The 24,134-nt window shown below is 38.7% G+C and overlaps 1 protein-coding gene across 4 annotated transcripts in view; it reads left to right on the forward strand.

Moving 5' to 3' along the window:
* CNTN3 (contactin 3) overlaps nucleotides 1-24,134 on the forward strand; it is a 399,434-nt gene that overhangs the window by 89,606 nt on the left and 285,694 nt on the right. For all 4 annotated transcript variants that reach the window (XM_024983152.2, XM_059880039.1, XM_059880038.1 and 1 more), the window contains exon 2: nucleotides 18,411-18,545. In XM_024983152.2, the coding sequence (XP_024838920.1) occupies nucleotides 18,491-18,545 (55 nt within the window). In that variant the 5' untranslated portion in view covers nucleotides 18,411-18,490. The remainder of the gene's footprint in view (nucleotides 1-18,410; nucleotides 18,546-24,134) is intronic.

A 24,134-nucleotide genomic window follows, 5' to 3' on the forward strand; every position in this document is an offset into this window, starting at 1 on the left:
CTTCACTTCAGGGGCTGAGATCTTGACCCGCACCAGCCCCGCACCCCAGGTTCATATGCTACAAACAACTCTACTTCCTATATTTTTGTATCTCAACTTCACCATTTGCTTTTTTTTTAATGGCATACTCATTCTGCCTCTCCAGCTACTCTCTTACATTTGCCAGAGTCATCACAGAGCCCGTGACTTGTGAACTGGGTGAGAATGAGCAAGGCTTAGAAGGATGGATCGTGGGTCATTTATCCATTGAGCTTGTCTCTCTCCACTGTCTCTTCTGGTCAGACTGCCTGTCCCAGCTCCTGTTTCTTAGAAGCTTTTCCAAATTCATCTCCCTGAGAGAGCTCTGGGTCACTGTTCCTCTCTTGAGTCCAGTCACCGTCCTGTGGCCTTCCAGACCTCCATAGCTGGAAGGTATTCATGTATTTCTATCCTTTTGTTGAATCTTCTCAATATTTTCTTGGGAACAGCTTGTGCTTTTGGAAGCAGTTTGCTGGGAGGACAACTTTAACTTTCCCTCCTGCCTCCTCCTTCCTTGTGATAAAGAATCACAGAGCTAGCAAAAGGGGTAGACTCAAGGGAAACAAAGCAAGTTAAAAATATTAACAACAGCCCCAGAACTGAAAATACCTTTCAGTCTTGTCTCTGACACAAGGGCTAGAATTTGGAGGCTCGCTGAGTCCTAGGCGGTGGTTCCTGTATGCATGGATGACCCTGAAGCAGAATTACTTTGTGAAGTTAAAAAGAAACAAACAAGCAGTTCTGGGCCTGGTGCCTGGAAGTTCTGGAGCAGTGGGACCAGGGGAATCAGCCTTTCTACACAGCTCTCCCAGATAGTCAGATATGTAGCCAAGTGTGGCAGTTACTGCCCTAAATCTGACGTTCATTAATTCCACACATATTGTTTTGAGTGTCTTCTGTGAACCAAGCACTGCAGCAGGGTTTTGGGCATGCAGCGGGGATGTGCACAGAAACGGCTAGGCAGACAGTATGCACAACAGAGCTCATCTCTATGTGAAGAAGAATGTCTCTCTTAAGAGGACTTTTGTTACTCTCCCCCTCCCCCCGCCGTAACTGTATCCAGAGGTCTCAGGTCCCTACAGTTTGTTAGGACAGTCCCATGTTAAAAAAAAAAAAAAAAAAAATCACCAACATGGAAAAACAAAGAGATTAGCAGCTATTTTCTCAAACTGAGAAGCAGCTGTCCCTTTTATTGGGTAGCCTTTCAGCAGCTCCATGCCATCCCCATCTGGCATTATCACTAACTTATAATGTCTGCCTGTTCTTTAATATCCTGACATTATGAGGATATTAAGAAAATTATATATGTGTTCATGAAAACTATCACTTGTTATTTTGAAATGTGAGGATTCAGTGAACAGAATTTGTTCAGGATCTACAAAATGAAATGTGTCCTCAAATGTCCACATAATGCGACTTTATATGGAGGATCTAGAGAACCAGTCAATCCTAAAGGAAATCGGTGCCGAATACTCATTGGAAGGACTAATATTGAAGATGAAACTCCAATACTTTGGCCACCTGATGTGAAGAGCCTACTCATTGGAAAAGACCTTGATGCTGGGAGGATGGAGGGCAGAAGAAGGGGGCAACAGAGACAGCTGGATGAGATGAAATGGATTGTTGTATGGCATCATTGACTCAATGGACATGAGCTTGAGCAAACTCTGGGAGAGAGTGAAGGACAGGAAACCCTGTGTGCTGCAATCCATGGAGGTGCAGAGTCAGAGAGACTGAGCAACTAGAGAACCAGGAAGTAAGCATCTGTGCTCTGAACAAACCAGCAATCTCAGAAGTCCATTCCTAGAAGTATATGTATTATAAATGTATTCCTCCAGGCAGAATTCTCGGTGCTAAAGAAGCAGGACTGGTATTCAGAATTGTACCTTTACCTACAGATCTGCATGTAGCCTTTTGGTAAATTTACTTCCATCTCCTAAATCAAACCGTGTGGGGAAATGAAACCACAGTGATGACTGTTGTGTGAACTAAACTATATCAACTCTTAGCTGCAGCTCCTAGTCTTCATTAAGGTCTTCAAACTTTTCCTGCCAGTGGTTACAAATGCTTTCCTAAGGTTTCCTGTGTGGCATGCATAGAAATGTTTGTATCTATGTGGAGCATCTGGGTAGAAAAAGGAGTCTCCTTGTGACAGAGGTAGCCTGGGTACACAGAGCTGAGGAAATCTCCATTGAGGACACAGTCTTTGGAACACTCTGAACTTTTCTTGCAGTTTTGATTCTTAGGCCTGAGGTCATTAGTGGATGAAAGAGAACCATCTCAATGAAGAAAACAGGAGAGTTTCTACATAACAGAGATCTCCTGCTCTGGAAAGTCAGGGAGATGTAACCTCTTCATTGTCATACTTTCCCCAGTGGAAATAGAAAACAAAATTTTTTTGAAAATGTATTCCTGATTAGAAAAAAAATATTAAAGTGTTTTTGGTATGCAGTGTTGCATATTTCTCTGGGAGCAATAGAGTGATCAATTATGCTTTTCAGAATTTTAATCAGAAGCGTGCAGTTTGGTTGGAGGTTTCAAGATGGATTGTATCTAAATTGCAGACATATTTTGTTTGGTCAACACAAATGTTTTGACCTGATGGTTTTAAATAGTTGCTTGCTAATATTTGAAAACTAGGAGATTTTATCAAAAGCTCTGTCTGTCCAGGCTTCTCTTTGCACCAGTAGACAGCCCCTGAGGCTGAGTTATATGAGCACATGTACTCCTGTTCTCCGGCTCCACCCTCCTTATGACTTTATGTGTGTACATTCCAGATTATTCCATACAGGCAGTCACTTTGTGGTTATGGGCTTCATGTGAACCATTATTTATTTGTTTGATAACAGATAGAGGTTTGTTGCAGTGGAGGAGGGGGTCCAGGACGCTTTTCCTTTGTGTCCTCAGCTGAAAATGATACTACGGAGGTAAATTCAAGCTTCTATCACAGTTTGCTTCAGTTTAGGTTTACACTGCTCTGTTGATAGAGTGGATGTTTTACACACCTAAATACAGCCCCTAGTAGGTGTGAATGCTAAGCAGATAACTATTCATAGCCACAATTAGCAGTTCCAAAAGGTGTCAAAATCACTCCTTTCCTTGGTTGTGATAAAGCAATTTTAAACAACACAGTTAAGCAACACAAGTTTAAAAAAAAAAGATGTAAGCAGTCCATGAGGTGTTAATGTCTCTTTAAAATGATTTAGAGACCTATGGTTGAGTTAGTACTTCATTTAAGTCTTTGATTTCAATGAAGGTGTTAATTATATTTAATATCTTTGAAATAATAGCAGTAACTATCATGTCTTGCATACCAAAAGTTGGTTCATCATATAATCACAGTCATATTTAATTCTTACAGTAAACCAATTACGTGAATATTTGCCACTACCATTTTACAGCTACAAAATTCAAAAGCAAAAGAGGTTTAAGTAACAAGTAACTTGCCTGAGGTTATACAGCAGAATATGTATATACAGATATAGTTATCTAACACGTATCTGTACACACACATATACACATATACCGTGTTTAACCACAGTTACTTCTGCCTGTCCTGTTTTTAAACTTGATTTACCGCCATTCATAGTAAGAAATACTAGTTATTTCAGTTTAATGCTTAATAGGTCGTCCTTCCATAGTGTCCTTATACAAACCAGTTCTAGTCCTTATTTAAATGTAGTGCATTTTGATCATTTCTATTTTATTCTGTTCTCTTAGTTGCCGCTGTAGCAAACACACAGATGTTTTAAAAGCCCTGTGCCTAGTCCTCCAAATGGGATGCAATCTGAAGTTTGTAAAACACTGACTTAGAAGGTAGATGTTATGGAATCAATTTCGGATGATGAGAATGAGGAGGGCAGATGCTTTTAAAATGAGTGCAGATACAGGAGGTTTTGCGGTTCAGTAATTTATGATGACATACATCTGCCTCTGTATATGTGTTTCATTTACATTAGAAAGGTCTTTGTTTTATTTTACAATAAAATAATTCTATATTAAAAAATTACACAGTGGTTTTAATGTATGCAAATTATACCTTAAATAAATAAAAAGTAATAATCAGGAGGGGGTAGGGTGAGTGGAGCTATAAAAAAAACAAGAATGGCAGATTATTGATATTTGTTTGAAATTGGTGGTGAGTATATGGGAGTTTATTATCCTATTCGCTTTACTTTGTATGTGATTGGGATTTTTTTCGTAACAGAAAGATCTTTTGACAAAGTAGAAGGGCCTCCAAGATCTTTTATTCTGTTTTCCCACAAGGCTCATGGTTGTATGAGAGCAGGACTGTGTAGGTTGAAGTGTGACCTTTATTCTGTAAAGTTTTGTGAACAGAAAGTAGCCAGGCTGGACAGATGCTGGTTTTAAACCCTTCTGCTGCCAGATGGCTGTAAAGTTAGGTTTCTAATTTTGAGACGATTGACATTCCAAGGTGGATATTCTTTGTTGTGAGGGACTTTGCTGTGCACCTTAGAATTGTAGGGTGGACTACCCCCCACCCAGGCAGGTGGTAAATGCACACCCCTCCCCTTCCCAGCAGTGACAACTGAAAACCTCCTCACACAGGGACCACTGATGTCCCCTGCAGGGGGCACAGTCACTCCTGGTTGAGAACCACTGCCATAGAGCCTGTGCCCACCTTGTATATATGTCTAGCTGGGCTTTGAGCAGAGGAACAAAACTTCAGAGAACCACATTCTGCCTGTGTCTTAGGTAAATGAGGAATCCATCGGGCAGAATCATCACTACTAGGGACTGACTTAAAGATACCAGATTCAGGAGGGATCACGTGTATGAAACTGGGCACTTTGCTTAACTCTTCTCTACCTTAGTTCCCTTATCTGTAAAATGGGGATGGGTGACAGCTCCTTTGTGATATTACATGAGTTTATATTCATGAACCACCTAGAGTCTTGCCTGGCATACATTAAGGGTTTGCTGTTATCACCTACCTAGAACTTGTACTGGAATTGTGGTTTGGGTAGTTGAGGAATGAAGGGGCTCTCTGGAAAGTGAAGGGGCTTCCCTGGTGGCTGAGACTGTAAAGAATCCTCCTGCAGTGCAGGATCCCTGGGTCAGGATCTGTATTAATATCATGTTTAGATACTAGTGTTGCTCAGTGTATCTCAGGGCTTTGAGACTGTTTACTTAGAATGCTTAGTCTGAGTCATGCTCTGCACCCTCTGGAGACACTGATAAAAAACCCACAGTGATGAGCCTGAAATGCTCCACAAAGTGTCTCCACTCTAGAAGTTCACCCTTTGGTCACTGAATGGTGGTGAATCATTGCTCTTTCCTTTTCAGCATCTATTTTGAATCTTGCTCATGTGATTTTGGCTGAGGCAGAGTCATTACCATGCAAGTTCACTTCAGAAGAATCTCTCTTCTAGTAAAATATACCTTTCGTTTTCTGTAGTTTAAATTCTTCCCCTCAGTCTATAAATATGCTCAAGAATTTTTCAACTTAAAAATATCCTTCATTGACTCTGTATCGACCGACCCTCCAGCCATCTCCAACCGCAATCCCATCTCTCTCATTCTAAATTATTGAGAGAGTAGCTGATTCTAGCTATTTCCGCTTCCTCACCCTCTATTCACACTTCTGCCCACCACAGTGAGGCTGATGCTCCCCCAGGACTCTGCTGAAACTGGGCACAATGACATCACCAGAGGCATTAGGAGACCTTAATTTATAGCCTCTCTCTCTCTTTCCCCCCTCTGTCTCTCCTAGTTTTTTCTTGGTCTCATTCTCTTTTTATTTCTGCCTTTTTTTTTTTAATAGCTTTATTGAGGTAAAATTCACATACCATAAATTGTACTCATAGTATTGTGCAACTCAGTGATTTTAGTAAATTTACAGAGTTGTGCAGTCATTTCTACAAACCAATTTTAAAATACTTTGATCATCCTAGAAAGAGCCTCCCTGCCTGTTGTCAGTCATGTCTGTTCTACTTCCAGCCCCAAGCAACCTATTTCTTTCTGTGATGTCCGTCAGCCCCTTGGAAAGCAAAACACTCTGCGTGCACCCTTAGCTTTCCTAACCCAGACATGCAGGAGTTGCATTGGATCTCTAGGTATGTTCCTTTTCTGTCATCCTCAAGAATTTGATCTTCTTCTGCCCATGTCCTAAACACTGGACTTCTTCGCCCTACTGTCTCAGCCCACTGCTCTCTGGATTTTCTGTGAGCCATTTCTCTCACTCGCATGAATCGAATCAATGGTGTTAGATTTTGCTAATCCTGTTCACTTCCCCATACTCATCTCCTTCCTTTCCTCCTAGATAAGCCCTCACTTTCCTTTTAAGAATGACCTCAGATGCCACCAATACTGTGAAGTTTTCCCATTTTCTAACCCCCATTCCTACTTCTTATCTACAGCTATATCTAAAGAAATACGGCCCATGAGCTGTGACCCTCAGACAACTTTGTTGTCTCTCTTTGTGCTCTTAGAGTCTCTCTGTGGATTTCTTTTCTTAGTTCCTGGCTTGCCCCTGGAATAAAACCCAGGCAGCCCTGTCCACTCCATTTTTGCTGATGCTTTCTATATCTGACATCATTTCAATCAAAAAACTGTAATATTCTTGTCCTGTATAATCATTACAACTTAGAACTTCCCTTAAAGATAAGACAAATCTCCCTCCCCAGTGCTTCACTGCTGGAGAGGGGAAGTCTGCAATCAGAGAAAGAATGTTTTGGCCTCTTTTCTCACCTAATAGGTCTACACCTTCTTCCCCTAACTTGTTTCCAGTTCTGCTTCAGTTCAGTTCAGTCGCTCAGTTGTGTCCGACTCTTTGCGACCCCATGAATCGCAGCACGCCAGGCCTCCCTGTCCATCACCAACTCCCGGAGTTCACTCAAACTCATGTCCATTGAGTCAGTGATGCCATCCAGCCATCTCATCCTCTGTCATCTCCTTCTCCTCCTGCCCCCAATCCCTCCCAGCATCAGAGTCTTTTCCAATGAGTCAACTCTTCACATGAGGTGGCCAAAGTACTGGAGTTTCAGCTTTAGCATCATTCCTTCCAAAGAACACCCAGGGCTGATCTCCTTTAGAATGGACTGGTTGGATCTCCTTGCAGTCCAAGGGACTCTCGGGAGTCTTCTCCAACACCACAGTTGAAAAGCATCAATTCTTCAATGCTCAGCTTTCTTCACCGTCCAACTCTCACACCCATACATGACCACTGGAAAAACCATAGCCTTGACTAGACGGACCTTTGTTGGCAAAGTAATGTCTCTGCTTTTGAATACGCTGTCTAGGTTGGTCATAACTTTCCTTCCAAGGAGTAAGCGTCTTTTAATTTCGTGGCTGCAGTCACCATCTGCAGTGATTTTGGACCCCCACAAAATAAAGTCTGACACTGTTTCCACTGTTTCCCCATCTATTTTCCATGAAGTGATGGGACCAGATCTACTTACTGTGTTACAAAAGAAGAGAAGGGAAACTGCACCTTTAACCTGATTGATTCCATTGTTGTGAGTTAGGATCATGATCAAGCACTAACCAGGAATGTAGAACTGGTGTTTTTTTTCAGTGGTTCTTTCCTTAGATGCCCTGGCTTCCCTCTGGAAGGTTTTCCCGTACCCCTCCCCACCAACCCACAGTGGTTCTCTTGCCTGGATGATTGACAGCTTGTCCCCCCTAGGCACTCCCAGGTGTGGGGGGTGTGTCTGGCTCACAGAACACACCATGCATTCCGTGCCCTTAATGTCTCTGAGGACCCCTCTCTTCATAATTGCAATCTTCTCTTAGCCTAGTCTTTTTCCTTAGTGTGGTGCTATACCCCTGCATCCCTCAAAATGCAGCTCGCTGTGGTCTCCTTAGAGCATGTCCCCCCTCAGCAGGTTTAGAGGAATACCCTCCTTTTCCCCTGAATCAGTGGAACTCACAGGATTTCTCTCCGAAGGAGCTTTTTTTCAAATCCTCTACTCAATCTCCAAGCACCTCTGATGTGAGCGAGGGTCTCCAAGGCAGACAGATGGTTTTGCAGCATTTCCTTTGAAAATTTGTTCCTCCTTATGTTCTGGCACCTCTCTTACCTTTAGGGTATAACACCTGCTGTGTCTTGGCGACTGGAGAAGAAACTTCCCATTAACATCCTGTTACATACAGGCCTCTCTCCTCTGGTTTAGAAGTTTGTGTTAAAATATTTCTGGGTCAGTTTGCTTCTTGAGACTGTAAGTACCTGGAGGTCAAAGACGATGATTTATTTTAAAATACTCTGTCTGTGCCTGTAATTGACATGCTGTAAGCATTCAGTGAATGTGAGGTTTTTCACCAAGATTATTCTCCATTCAAAATTGCAAGATAAAAAAAAATAGAATGGCCTTGCCAGAATTGGACTGCCCATGAGTACTGCTTCATCTGGGCCAGAAAGTACTTTTTAAGCCCCTCGCATCCTCTTGACCCCTTTCTCCTCAGTCCCCACAGAAGAATTATTTACATATTTTGGAACCTATTGTGATGTTAAAGGAGGATTTTTTCCCCTGTTCAAAATGTTTGGAAGTGTTTTGAGAAATCAATATGTGGACATTGTATAAAATTTAAAATATATGTAGAATGGCGAGAGAAAAGGATTTTGTCTGTTTTCTGTTCTGAAGTGCACAGTCCTCCTCCCCAGCGACAACTGTTTCCTCCAGTCCTCAAATATTCTTTCGAACTGTTCTTTGTTTTTGTGAATGTATATAGGTATATATATTTGTCTCCATAAAAAAGGCATGGTACTTAACACACTTTGTGTTGAATCTTGTGTTTGTGGCTTCATGTGTCTTTGAGATTTCTTGGTTTAATCTCAAATAGAGTTGCTGAATTCTTTTTGATTCTTTGCTGCAATAGGGATGATTCGTGATTACAGTGTGTATACTTGAAATCAAGCAGAAGGATTATTCATTTAAACTGTCCAGTACTTTCCCTTTATAAAAGAAGTTTAATTTGTTAAAATGTAATTAAATTAACAGTCCTGGGTGTTCTTTGGTAGGACTGATATTGAAGCTGAAACTCCAATACTTTGGTCGCCTGATGTGAAGAGCTGACTCATTTGAAAAGACCCTGATGCTGGGAAAGATTGAGGGCAGGAGGAGAAGGGGACAACAGAGGATGAGATGGTTGGATGGCATCACCGACTCAGTGGACATGGATTTGGATGGACTCCAGAAGTTGGTGATAGATAGGGAGGCCTGGTGTGCTGTGATTCATGGGGTCGCAAAGAGTCAGACACAACTGAGCGACTGAACTGAATGAAATTAAATGAAATTTAATGTATTATCAGTTATCACACTAGTTTCAACTTCCAACCATATTAATAGGAACTTTTAAAGGTATATAAAAGATTAGGTTGTACTTTATGTTTCCCTGTCAAACTGATTGCTTAAATATTCCATTTGCTACATATTCAGTGAAAAAATTGAACATATAAAGGGTCTGTCTTCATTTATCTTGGGTAAATGTCTTAACCCATGTTTGTCTTTCTTTACCTGAAAAATGGGGTTAGTAATAGAATGAGCCTCATGGATTGTTGTGAGGATGAAGTGAGTTAACTTATGAAACAATATCTGGCAAATTACAAACAATAAAACACAGTGATTATTCTATTACAATTCATTTTCCTTCCTGATATTTGGAAAATCATTTGCATCATGTGATTATTAAACTATTTTAAAATTCTAAATAAATATATAGTGGCAGTGAATGTTGTGGTATAGACTTAAGAAGGATCCGTTGCTCCTCATCACCATGTCATGAGGTCTGCAGTAATTGCCCATCCAGTAAGAAGTGAAGAAAACTCATGCAGTATTTATAATTACAGAAATTTGTCTTTCTTCATTTTGTTTCTTGTTTAATTTGGAAATTGTCAAGGATAAGTATTTGCTTGTTATTTAGTTTTCCTGTTACCATTAAATGAGGTAGGACCCGGAAGTCTAAGGCTCTTTCTTAGGGCAAGGTTCTCTTCACTGCAAGAATTAAATTTAAAAAAAGTCCCCACAAGAGCACATTCACTCTCATTACCTTGGAAGAACATGAGTGTGCCAGCCTTTTTCAGGGATGAAGATTCCATTAGAAGATGCTGTAACTTTATTGAAACTTGGGCTTGCTCCATAACACAATAGTCTTCAAGGGTCATTGTTGCATGCCAGCCCTGATTGGAGAGATGTTTGTAAAACACTGTGCCTTGGAAATGGCCACATTATTTTGAGACTTATAGTAAAGCCAAAAACTGAACTAAACCCTCTGGTAGATATACATAGGAGTATCAACATTGTGTCTAATATTTTGAAGCAGAAAATAGCTTGGCATGATTTGCTGGCTGTGTCCTCTTTAGCTTGCATTTGGGTGAAATTAGTGTAACCAACTGAAAAATGGAATTGTAATTTTTTTTTTTCCTGTGGTGGTGTCAATGAAACTGTCTTTGAGTTAAGGATAGAGAGATCTCTTGAGTTGCCAGACAACTCTCTTGAGTTGCCAAAGAAGACCTCTTTGAGGACAAAGTAAAAAGAGGCTCTGAAATCAACATAAGGTGTCTCAGAGCGTTCTGGTAGTATTTTTATATAGCTGATTAATCTACTGCAGTGTGCACAAAAAGAGCTCTGATTCGCTACTGCCTGTGTACACTGATTGCTAAAAGATCAAACAAAAAAAATTAACTGGATGTGAGAAATAAGATGCCTCTCTCCATCCCAAAGACTTTCATGATTTCAGCTTGTCAAGCTTTTCAACAGTGGCCTTTTCAAAAGCATTTATTTTTTTAACATTTTTTTTTCTTTCCAACATTCGTGTTTTATATTAACCTCCATTTTGATTTATTTTTCATTGATTGCTGCATGAAAAAAGAAAGAAGAAATAAATCTGCAAAAAACATACACACACGTACACATGTACACACTCATACCCCACCTCTATGTAATAAATATAAACATGTAAAGGTATACACAACACACACAGACATGTAACATCAATGTAAAAGAAAAAAATTCCAGTGTAATAAAATAAAATGTGTATGAAACAAAAGTTATCTTATGTCAGTCTATCTGTATTTGGAATAGAGAGTTAAGTGGGTCCATAGATTTGATTTATTTCTCAAAAGGTACCTTAACCTACATAAGGTAATGAATCACTGTTTTTTGCAGATTGTAGTCTAGTTGGAGAGAAAAGCCATAGTCTCTCTAACTATGATGGAAGGTGTTGAAAATGTTGAGGGTCAGGGAAGGATGATAAAGGTCTGTAAGTGTTCTTAAGAACAGGAGGGGCCTTGCAGCTGTCATTTGCCTTATTTGCTGATTTTGCTCCTGTAAGCATAGAACTGTTGGTGTGAAGATAACATCAAGCTTGGCTCATATTCCCCCCACTTCTTAGCTGCTGGACACCTAGAAATTGTAGGGAGAATATATGTGGAATTGTCAAGAATCTTGGACTTGGAGCCCAATGTTCATGTAAATTTCATCCTCTGCTTGTTCAGTTTCAGCAGGAAAGAGGTTGAGCATGCAGAGTAGATCAACTACATTTTTGGAAAATGTAGAGATCATGAATGAATGAATGATTATGAATGAAAACCAAGTGGTGTATGAAGCCTGATTTCTGAACTGGCATGATATGCAATCTTATCAAGTAGTAAACTCATTTATTAGCTGACTACTGTGGTCGTATGTTGCATTCCACAATGGTGAGGTAATTTCTCTATAAGACTCAAAATACAACACCATATTCATCAGACTTTTATGTATTAATGATTAAACATTTTGGTCTGCTAAACATCTGTAATCTGCTCAAGGTTTTTTGTGGGGGGCTTTTGATATGGGTTGGAAATAATGTATATTCATGAATAGATTATGTTTCTCAACAAAATTGCTATAAGGTTTGTCTCTTTGAAGAGGAGAATAATCGTTAGATGTCTATTCAGTTAAGTTCAGTTCAGTCACTCAGTCGTGTCCAACTCTTTGCGACCCCATGAATCGAAGCACCCCAGGCCTCCCTGTCCATCACCAACTCCCAGAGTTCACTCAGACTCACATCCATCGACTCAGTGATGCCATCCAGCCGTCTCATCCTCTGTCGTCCCCTTCTCCTCCTGCCCTCAATCCCTCCCAGCATCAGAGTCTTTTCCAATGAGTCAACTCTTCACATGAGGTGTCCAAAGGACTGGAGTTTCAGCTTTAGCATCATTCCTTCCAAAGAAATCCCAGGGCTGATCTCCTTCAGAATGGACTGGTTGGATCTCCTTGCAGTCCAAGGGATCTCAAGGGTCTTCTCCAACACCACAGTTCAAAAGCACCAACTCTTCGGTGCTAAGCCTTCTTCACAGTCCAACTCTCACATCCATACATGACCACTGGAAAAACCATAGCCTTGACTAGATGAACCTTTGTTGGCAAAGTAATGTCTCTGCTTTTGAATATGCTATCTAGGTTGGTCACAACTTTCCTTCCAGGGAGTAAGCGCCTTTTAATTTCATGGCTGCAGTCACCATCTGCAGTGATTTTGGACCCCCCAAAAATAAAGTCTGACACTATTTCCACTGTTTCCCCATCTATTTCCCATGAAGTGATGGGACCGGATACCATGATCTTCGTTTTCTGAATGTTGAGCTTTAAGCCAACTTTTTCACTTTCCACTTTCACTTTCATCAAGAGGCTTTTGAGTTCCTCTTCACTTTCTGCCATAAGGGTGGTGTCATCTGCATATCTGAGGTTATTGATATTTCTCCCGGCAATCTTGATTCCAGCTTGTGTTTCTTCCAGTCCAGCGTTTCTCATGGTATACTCTGCATATAAGGTAAATAAGCAGGGTGACAATATACAGCCTTGACGTACTCCTTTTCCTATTTGGAACCAGTCTGTTGTTCCATGTCCAGTTCTAACTGTCGATTCCTGACCTGCATACAGATTTCTCAAGAGGCAGATCAGGTGTTCTGGTTACTCTGATAGAAATGGAGTCAAGTCATTCTCACACCAAAACTTTCCACTGCATGAAGAAACTTAACTGAACATTTGTTAAGACTGCATTCAAACTTGTGTGTATGCATTTAATATTATCAAATATGTATCAGTATTTCATGATCCACAAGCTTAGTAGCAATTTTGTAAAGTGTATGACTAAAGTCACCAATGGTCTCTTCCTTTAGAGCATTCAGGAACAACTATTTTGGGCATTTTTGGTTTTTAAGTCCAAGGTCTAGTATTTTTAACTCAGCTGACATTAAGCATAGATAGTGCCATTGTTAATATGTATGAATTTGGGGGGCTTTTTAAAGACCACCATGAGAAACGTGCTATGAATATATTAAGCTTTAGCTGCCAGATGCAAATGTCTACTAACAGAGAAAATTCTAAAGGGTATCTATTTTTTTTCCTTGATTTAAAACATTTCTGTGACTAGTAGAATGTTTTTATTGTAGCAGATGACATTTTGATTTGTATTTGTCTTGCTTTATTTGCTTCCTTTGTGTTTATTTTGGCATGGTGATTTCAGAAAGGGAATGAGCTTTTGTATGACCCTTCTCTCTGTGACAATACTTGGCAGCACTGGCAAGTCAGGTCATGATTGTATTAATTACCTTCATTATTTATAAAGTCAGTACCCCACTTTAGCAGTGATTAAAAATTAGCAGCATAATTTTTAAAAATAATATTCTTGAATGAGGTTTCTTTTTATCCTCAACTTTATACAGTATGTGCCTATGTATGTATGTGAGCATATATAAGAATAATGGAATATACTTATTTCTTCTCTTAAATCAGATAGTTTGGTTAGTGTGGTCCAGTTTCTGATTGCTATGAATTTGCAAGAATGAAATTGGTGTCTTGCAAAATGTATTGTCTTCTTACCTTTTTAAGCCTGATACAGATTATAATATGTCTGATTCAAATGTTCATTATAAATCTGATCATGTTAGCTCCTGGTTAAAATTGTGTCTTGTATTCTAAGAGCATTATCTTGATACTAATATTCTTAGCCAGACACAGAAGCTTGACCCTTATTATATATCTGCTGTCTCATTTCACCCCACAGTGAACTTGGCCATCTGCATTCCATCTCATCAGTCTTCTTTCTGTTCTTACAAGTCATGAACACTGAAGCCACGGGGCCTTTGCATATTCTATCCTTTACAACGAGAGTTAATTGCCAGAGCGTTTAACCAGCAATAGGGCATGGCCACTGACCAATTGAGAGAGAAACGGACTAAAGCAGGATTCTGGAAGCCCCTTGCTCAGCCGGTCATTAGTTTTTTAGGTGATGCATCTCGGTTTGTGGGCTAGGGTCCTGGTCCAGCCTGGGAGGCAAGGTGATAGTTGATGGGAAAAGGTCCAGACAATGGCTACTCACCAGCCTACTTACCAACTGAAGGCCATACTAAGTCTTTTGTGTATACCTGGAAAATTTCTTTCTGTCTTCACCTTGCAACACATATACAATCTGATTATATCATATCATATTTTCTTTTCTTCCATTTTCCGTTCACTTCAGAGGAGCTTCCTCTGACCTTCCTGATGAAGGTTATTCTCACTGAGGTTTTCATTAGAAACTCCTGTCTCTTCACATTGTACCTTTCACATTCTCTCTCACAGTGGTCAGTTTACAAATAAACTTTATAAGTAATTGAATCATATGTCACTCCCGTTAGTTTGTATAATCCAGGAGGGCAGGGGTCATCAGTTAACTGACAGTCCCATTTCCACCTTCCTCCAGAATTGAAATTTCAACACCTAATAGGAGGTAAATATTATTGAATGAATGCTCAAAAAGACTTTAGAACTTCTTTGAGCATGTTTATATTTTGCAAATGCAGCTGATATGCATGTTACTTGTGGGATGCATTGTTGAGTAGATTACTTTTTTTTTTAAGTGGCCATATTCTTAATGCCTTCTTGCACAATTTTCTGAAATAAATTTTTAAGTAGTGGTGGGTGTATCCCATGCTGTTATTTTTCTTTCCAGTAGAAATGCTTCTCACTCACTTGATGTCCAGTGAAATGATTTAATCTTCAGAGCTGATTTATTCATTTTCCTTAAACCTCAGCAAGAAAAATTACTTAAAAGCCTACAATAATGTACAGGGTGTTGGGAACATTGGAACAGCCAGTGGTGGATAATCTGTGGTCCTACCTTCAGAGACACTTCAGTCTAGTAATTTTCTCTTTATCCCATTTATAAGCATTTATAATATTTTGTTTTCCAATTGCTGTATTAGCATGTAGACCATATATTTTGCTCTCTGTAGACCATAGAGCAAAGCTTCATATTTATTTGGATGCATTTTAATGATTGTGATAATGTTTCCACAGGATCTTCTGCTAAAATTTATCCTTGTTTTTTTTCTCGAAAATTCCAACAACTTGTTCTTTTTAAGTCTACTTTTTTGTTATTAACAAATTCTTTCTAAGTACATTTAATGTATAAGCTGGGTAGCTTTAACTTCTCAAAGATCGAAGTATTATTTCAATCATTGTTACATTTCTCAAGGCTTTCCTGTGTGTGAGACTTAACCATTGTCCCCAGACTTTAATATTCCTTGCAACTGTTCCTTAACTTTTTATGAAGGTTTGACATTTCATGTATCATATTATTGCATTTAATGTTTCCAATGCCTTTTATGAATAACTGTCATTGTATTTATTTGAAATGTAATTGTTTTTCGATTTTCTACTGTGTATATATTTGTATAGTGCAGAAATTGTGAGAAGAGTGACATACACACTATGCTATCCTCACATGCATGATTGTTGTTGTTCAGTCATTCAGTTGTGTCCAACTCTTTGCAGCCCCGTTGACTGCAGCACACCAGGCTTCCCTATCTATCACCATCACTTGGAGCTTGCCCAAACTTATGTCCATTGATCAGTGAGGCCATCCAACCATCTCGTCCTCTGTCATCTGCTTCTCCTCCTGCCTTCAGTCTTTCCCAGCATCGGGGTCTTTTCTGATGAGTCGGCTCTTCACATTAGGTGTGCAAAGTATTGGAGCTTTAGTTTCAGCATTAGCCCTTCCAATGAATATTCAGCATTGATTTCCTTTAGGATTGACTGATTTCATCTCCTTGCAGTCCATAGGACTCATGCAAGGCTGTCATATTTAAGTGTAATGTAGAATCATTAAAGTAATTATTCATGTTAATGGCTGGAAATAAATACAGGGACTTCCCTGGTGGTCCAGTGGCTAAGACTCTGTGCTCCCAATGCAGGAGGCCTGGGTTCAGTCCCTGGTCAGGGAACTAGATTCCACATTTCAGAACGAAAGATCTTACAAGCTGCAGCTAAGACCCAGCACAGTCAAATAAGTAAATAAGATACTTAAAAAAAAAAATTAAATATCTTACTGATTGAGCAGAAAAAATGAAGGCAGTCTAGGTAACTGAAACCCTTTGGTCCAGGTGGGGGAAATCAACCACTGGAAAGCTTTGAGAAGCAATGATTGAATGAGGTAGAATATGTGTCCTTCTTTCTATCTTAAATCATTTTATGATTTTGGGCATAAATCTCTTGGAACTGAATGCTGTTGAAAATAGCTTCAAAACATCTCAGCTTCATATGCACAGTGTGACAGACACCACATGTGACTCATTCATATTCTCTTTCCTTTTTCACTTCAGTACACACATCACTTCTGCTGCTGCTGCTGCTAAGTCACTTCAGTTGTGTCCGACTCTGTGCGACCCCATAGACGGCAGCCCACCAGGCTCTGCCATCCCTGGGATTCTCCAAGCAAGAACACTGGAGTGGGTTGCCATTTCCTTCTCCAATGCATGAAAGCCTAATGCCTTTTTTGATTGGACCTAATAGCTTTTTTTTTTTTTGCTTCTAGAGCCATTTTGCTACCCCTTTGAGAGGCTAGAAATGCTGGCTCATTAATACTCCCTGAAAACATCCTCCAAACAGTGACTCCTGGGAGCTGGTATAAAAATACCTCAGCTCCTTTGCCCCTTGGCAAGAATAACTGGACAACTCAAGTGTACCTCTGTCATTACTCTGAGGCATATGTTCTATACAAGCTGGACTTCAGAGTTTCCCCAGAAGGAATAACCTCTGCTTAGCTCTCACATCTTAGCCTTTATTGGCTGTCTTCCTTTCTCTTTCACTTCTCCATGTCCCGACTGATTTTATTGTTCACCTCTCATGTAAACTGCTTGCACTTCAATTCGTTTTGCAGTGTCTGCACTAAGGGGAACCTTAATAGTGAAAAATGGTCACAGATCCCATGATGGTGTAAGCTGTCAACCTGCAGTTCTTAGAGGAGTAGTTCTCAATTGTATTTCCATCTATCTCAGATTCCCATAGGCCAAGTCAAAGTTATGCCCAAATCTCAGAATTCTGGCTGCAGTTCTACCTCTGCCTCCCCCAAGAATTGTATTGTAAGTGAACAAGAGCAACATCATATAGCAGTAACTGATTTAATAACTTGTTTTAAGTATGTAAGTTGCAAGATACCATGTTTTTACTCTTGAAATTATTATTTGGGACACACTTAATTCTAATGGAATACATCACATGTCATGGCAAGATCCTGTAGTTTAGCACTACTGAGATTGCTCTCCTTTCTTAGCAACAACTAAGATAGCCCAGTCCATAGCAGCTGCTGACTGAAAGTTATACACATTCTCTGCTAAAACGGCTGACATTAGAGTCATTAATTCTCCTGTATGGAACCAGTTGAGTTTCAGCAATCGAAAAGTGATTCTCTGATTTTATGCGTGTGTGCATCTAACCTACTTGATCGTTAACCGTGCAGTTGAGGTAGTTTCAGGTGGCCACCAAAAATGACACAGGATATTCACGTAATTATCTACTCTTAGCCAGCACATTCAAGTTTATGAAAATTCAAGAAAGCAAAAAATAAGGTCGTTCCATGTGCAAGATTATCTGACTGAACAATTTTCATTGTTAGCATTTTTATCTGTTTTATGAAGCATAAGTAATTGAGGGCTTTCTACAGGTGTTCCTGAAAAAAAGGCTTAGGATGAATGTTGACAATGTTATTTATATGTCTTATGAAGGATTAAGAGACTATGAAAAGCATTGCTTCAAGATATCTACTGATTTGACTCCTTTAGTTTAACCAAAATTATTATCATGAAAGAAAATGAGAAAAGCTTTAATTTCAAGGCCGTATTTTATTTGTTATGATTACTATCAAGCAAAGTTTTAATATTTAATATTTTAGTTTTGTTGGACATTTCTAATTTTGTGAAGCTTCCTCTGTATGCCTATCAGTTACATAAAGAGTTTTTTAAGCATCTATATACCATACATCTTTATTTGCCTCAAAAAGATGCATTTCATTTGGGGATTTTGGGTGCTGTTTTGGGTGTTGTGAATGGTACAGTTTTATGAGAAGAAGAAAATCTACGTTTTAAAGCAGTTCATTTTTTTAAAGTCTGACTTCTTTGTATATATATTTTACAGATTAAAGGATTTACCTGAAGACTAAACATTGTATTCATCAGAAACTGGACAAGAGTTACTCTTGCTTTTCGAAGTTAAAGATGTTGTTGTCATGGAAGCATTTGATCTTCCTCTCATTCATTGGCTGCCTAGAAGGTAATAATAAACTGTATTTTCTAAGTTGAAGTTAGAACTATGCTTGAGTCACATGTTAAATAATTTTTAAATGTTGAACAATACTCCACAAATCTTTTTTTTCCCAGAAAGAAAATACTACTTTTCTGATAAATGGAGTCTTGTTTTGCTTCCTAATTTTTGCAAGCTATTTTACTTTCATCACAAATATAGTGTCACTTACTGAAACAGATCTAGTTTAGTGCTATGAATATAACAACCAGAACTTGAGAAGAGTAGTGTATGACATTTTTTCCAAAAAGTCTAAATTTTGTAAACTTTAGTATAAAGGAAGAATATAGATTTTAAGGAATTTCAGTATTTTCATGTCTAATCTTAAAAGCAATACAGTTTTTCTTCTACCAAATAACTTTTTTAAGGGAGTAAAAATAAAGATAGAATTTTAATTTTTTAAACTTTGAAAATTTGTAGCTTGAAACAAAACAAAAAAGGGAAAGATTCTCCTATATCCACCATACAAAAGCAACTCTTAAAATGTGTTTCATTTTGTTCGTTTTGTTTCATTTTCTGGAACAGTAGAGGAGTAAAGACAAAGATTGCTTTAAATGAAGTAATATATGTACAAGGATTAATTTTTTTTTTTTTTTTGCTTTTTCATCTTATTACTTTATTTCTTTTTATTATAAAATTTCTCCGGTACATAAGCAGTTGAAAGAATGGTACGATGAATACCCACATACACACCGTTTTATTGCATCTTTAACTGTACTTATTCTATCTATATGCACATGTATATGCATTTTCCATTTATTGGTAGATTGACTACACCACTTGAAAGTAGGTTACAGAAGTTTTCACCTCTCACCCACAAAATTTAAGCATCTGTCTCCTGAGAAGATGACCTATTTTCTAGACGAACAAGTTCTTTTTGATACTTAAGGAAAGTAGACAAAAAAAGTGGCCTGTCATTTTTCTTTTCTAAGAGGAGGAAATTGGTGTGGAATGAGGCCAAATGCAGTGTCAGGTAAAACATATGTCACTTGAAGACATGTTTATATTGGAGTAGACTTCTGAGCCCTTATGTCAAATTTTAAACATTCTTAAAATATTTAAATGATACTTAAACCTCCAACTTTTAAAATAAACTTTTTTTTTAAGCAGGTTTTTCCCTGATGCCTCAGTTTTGTTCTCTAAAAGATTTTCTTTGCTACTAACCTAGCAGTGAGCGAAAAAGGAATAATTATTTTAAATTTTTACTATTTTAAATAGTCTTTGGAGACGATCCACACAGATATGAAAGCAATTTTTTCTTGCACTGTTTCCTTCATTTTAAAAAATTTAAAATTTGAGTTCTGTTGTTAAAGGAGAAAAATGAAAGGAAATATACTTCAGCAGTATTATTATTCACAATGTCAACTTTCATAGAAACAACCTTGAAATTTTACAGTTACTTGGAAGCGGGTAGATATACTTAGAAAGTAGAAATATAGCTAAAGGAAGTGCGATTAGTGTGTCAAAGGTTTAAAATTTTAAATTGTAATTTGGCACTGTGTACAAACTGTATTGCTTGCTTTCAGTAACTTAGAAATGTTTTATACTTATGATACTGCTTTCTTATAGAGAATGCAGTAAAAGCAGTATTAATTTACAAAATATTAAGACATTATTTAAAAAGTTTTAAAGGAACACTTGATTTTCTAGGTATGTTAAAAAACTATAAAAGTTGGTAAAGGAGAATTGGATTAATACATGGTAAATTATATAGAGAGCATTACTTACAGAATTGGTAATCTTTACAATTACGGTATGGAGAATAATTTGTCTCTGACCACTTTTCTGAAGAGTATTGATTGCATTACAGTTCTTTATATACTCAATATTGGTACTCTTTTTGCATTTATATAAAATTTAGACAAAAAAGCTAGCTTGTGAGTATGATATTCTGTTAACCAATATTGGGTCACTTTTTAAATATTAAATTTAAAATCTGTTCCTGATGTAGTAGGTATCTATAAATAAATACCAAGTAAAGACATATTATGTGAATTCACTACCTAGAGTTTATCCTAAGACATTAACTCAATAAATAGAGCAAATGCTTGATAATTTTGACTTTCTGTTTTTTCATATCTAAGCTTTCTGTTATCCATTATTTTGTGCATTTTAAAAATGATTTCCTTCTATTGTTTTGTCTCTGCATATTTCTCTCTGCAGCAAAGAGGCAAATTGCAATTTTGAGCTGGCAGTTTTTCCTAAGATGAACATGAGCATTTTTTCCTCAAAAAAACCAGGCTGCATTCATTCTTTAAAAAATATTTATTAAGCATGTATTATATGTTGTACATTGTTTCCAGTGAAGAAAAGGGACAGAGATCTGTGTCATGTAGGGTTTATATATACTCAGGTTGTGGTAGAGAATCACACTGAGTTAGTAGATGATGGCGCTATGAAGAAAAATAAGCCGCATAACATGAAAGTTTGGGGGGCTGGGACGTGAGTTACCATTTTAAATGAGGTCTTCAGATTCATCCTCATAGAGAAGGTGATGTGTGGCACAAAGACTTAGCAGTGAACGAGTTGACCTTGTGGGTATTTAGGGAAGAGAGCTTCAGGCAAAGTCAGCAATCCATGCAAGTGTTTAATATATGACATGCTGATTATTTCTTGAAATAGCAGGAAAGTTAGCCTGGTTAGATATGGAAGAGTTATGGAAAAGAAGTAGTAGGTGAAAGTCAAGAAGTAATGTGGAGATGGATGCAGCAGAACATGAAGGCATTGTGTATCACTGAAAATATTTACTGCTCTTGCTTTGACTGCCCTCAGGAGCCATAGTGTGATTTGATCAGAGCAGTGATGTAATTTTGTGTGTTTTTTTTTAAGGACCTGGCGGGACATTGTGTTGCGGATTGATTGTAGAGATAAAGGGGAGCAAGCAGAGGCCCCAGTAGGAAGTTAATGCTGTAATGAGGGAAGGGATGTTGGTAGCTGACTTCAGGGTGGTAGCAGGGGTTGTTGATGTTCAGTAGTTAAGCTGTGTCTGACTCTTTGTGACCCCATGGACTACAGCATGCCAGGCAAGCTTCCCTGTCATTCACTGTCTCCTGGAGTTTGCTCACACTCACGTCCATTGAATCGGTGATGCCATTCAACCATCTCATCCTCTGTCACTTCCTTCTCCTGCCCTCAATCTTTGCCAGCCATCAGGCCTTGACTCTTCTCATCAGGTGGCTAAAATATCAGGGTGGTAGTCAGATTTTGGATAAATTTTGAATATATACTCATGAGGATTTGTGGATGGGATGTATATGGGATATGAGAAAAAAGAAAGGCTTGAAGATAACCTCAAGGCTCAAGTGTCACCTTGCATCCACTTGAAGAGGTGTACCTTGTGAATGAAATGAAGAACCGGCAGAAGACAGGGATGAGTTTTCCAAACTGAAGGTCATTACGAAGTAAGGGATTAAAAGATCGATTCTTTGGATCATGTCAAGCATTTTCATTAGAAAATAAAATAACCTTAAAGTATAATGTATCAGCATTCACTGTCCATTTAGTAAATATAGTCTGCTGAGCACTTCTAGGCATTTGGGATATACCTGTGAACAAAACAATGTCCCAGTCCTCCTAGAGCTGTCCTTTTAATATATGTGAATTGAGTCTTGATCTTACACATGTTTCTTACTGAGTTGCTATGAAAAAAGTTGAGAACTATGTAGAAAACAGAGATTTAGAGATAAGAACCCTCCAGAAGTCTAAGAAACCAGAAAAAGAAGTAACACTCAGATGAGGAAAATAATAGTGAAGACTTCAAAATTAGTAATACTAACAGTACTCATTAATGGATACTTAGGCACTATGATTCTACACTGGAAGTGAGAAATAGATTTAAGGGCCTAGATCTTATAGATAGAGTGCCTGCTGAACTATGGAATGAGGTTCGTGGCATTGTACAAGAGACAGGGATCAAGACCATCCCCATGGAAAAGAAATGCAAAAAAGCAAAATGGCTGTCTGGGGAGGCCTGACAAATAGCTGTGAAAAGAAGAGAAGCAAAAAGCAAAGGAGAAAAGGAAAGATATAAACATCTGAATGCAGAGTTCCAAAGAATAACTAGGAAAGATAAGAAAGCCTTCCTGAGCAGTACTCTTGCCTGGAAAATTCCATGGACGGAGGAGCCTGGTAGGCTGCAGTCCATGGGGTCACTAAGAGTCGGGCACGACTGAGCGACTTCACTTTCACTTTTCACTTTCATGCATTGGAGAAGGCAATGGCAACCCAGTCCAGTACTCTTGCCTGGAGAATCCCAGGGACAGAAGAGCCTGGTGGGCTGCCGTCTATGAGGTTGCACAGAGTCAGACACGACTGAAGCAACTTAGCAGCAGTAGCAGCAGCAGCAGCTTTCTTGTAGTGGATATTCTGTTGGTGTCTCCAGTATCAACTGTTTACTGCTGTCATGAAACAGCCCTGAGGCTTGGAAAAGACTAACCCGATGCAGAGCCCTACAGATAGACCTTTCTGATTTGCCCCAGTGATTGGCCTAAGCCACTGAGCTTAAGGGATTTTTTTTTTTTTTAACACAAGATTTGATTAAATCAAGGACATTTTCTTCAAACTTTAGGAAAAGTGCTCTTTCTCCTAGTGTATCTGAATGAGGAATCTTGGCATCCTGGTTGCGTCAGGTGTCCAGCCTACAATCACCTGGGAAGCCAGCCTGAGGGCAGAGCTGACTCTGCATTCAGATCAGAGAAATCAGAAGACACCAGCCCCTTGATGAATTCATGTTGATATGCCCCCTCTGGCTTACACATCATCCAAAGCAGAAAATGCCCCTCCTCCAGCCCCTGTGACCGGGCCTAACCCTTTTGCCACAGAGCTGGAAAAAGGACCTACCTCTTCAGGACCTACCAAGGCAGTGAAGGTTGTGTCCACTCACAGGTATCCCTGAATGCATTATAACTGAGAAAAGACTTCAGTTTTATGAGAAGATTTATATCATCTAGATTAAATCATTTTTTTAAATTGTTGGTATTATAATTGAGGCTAAAATGTGTGATCACTGGGCATGAGCCTTGGCTTCCTTTACAGTATAGATTTAATAATGGACAGCATGTACAAAGAAAATGCACAGGTTTGGGCTGCATTTGCACATCATAAACTCTGCGTGTTTTAAGGCCGATAGTTTGTGTGCAAATACAATACAAATTGAGCTTATTGGCAAGCATCTTAGAGTGCCCTCGATCATAGGTTCCATCCTGTTCTTTGTCATCTTAACATGAAAACTTTCTGCACTAGTCTTTCATCCAAATAGTGATTAAGGAAAGTTTTGGAAACAGAATACACATTCCAAGTTCTCTTTGAGATAATTGAGGAATATTGTTCAATTGGTTTAATAACTGCCACCCTTGAAATCATTGAGAAAATGAGTTTGTGGCACTGGATGTGGTGCTTCTAGTAAACTGTTGCCATTAACGCAAATAGCTGTCATTTTTCTGTGTGTATAATATGATGTTATATCATTGATACTGGTGAGATGGAGACGTCACTGATCTCTGCTTATAAATCTTCACGTCCTCCATGATTTCACCGGTAAACTTATTTCAAATCATTCCC

The sequence above is a fragment of the Bos taurus genome, chromosome 22 (assembly GCF_002263795.3).
Source record: "Bos taurus isolate L1 Dominette 01449 registration number 42190680 breed Hereford chromosome 22, ARS-UCD2.0, whole genome shotgun sequence".
NCBI lineage: Eukaryota > Metazoa > Chordata > Mammalia > Artiodactyla > Bovidae > Bos > Bos taurus.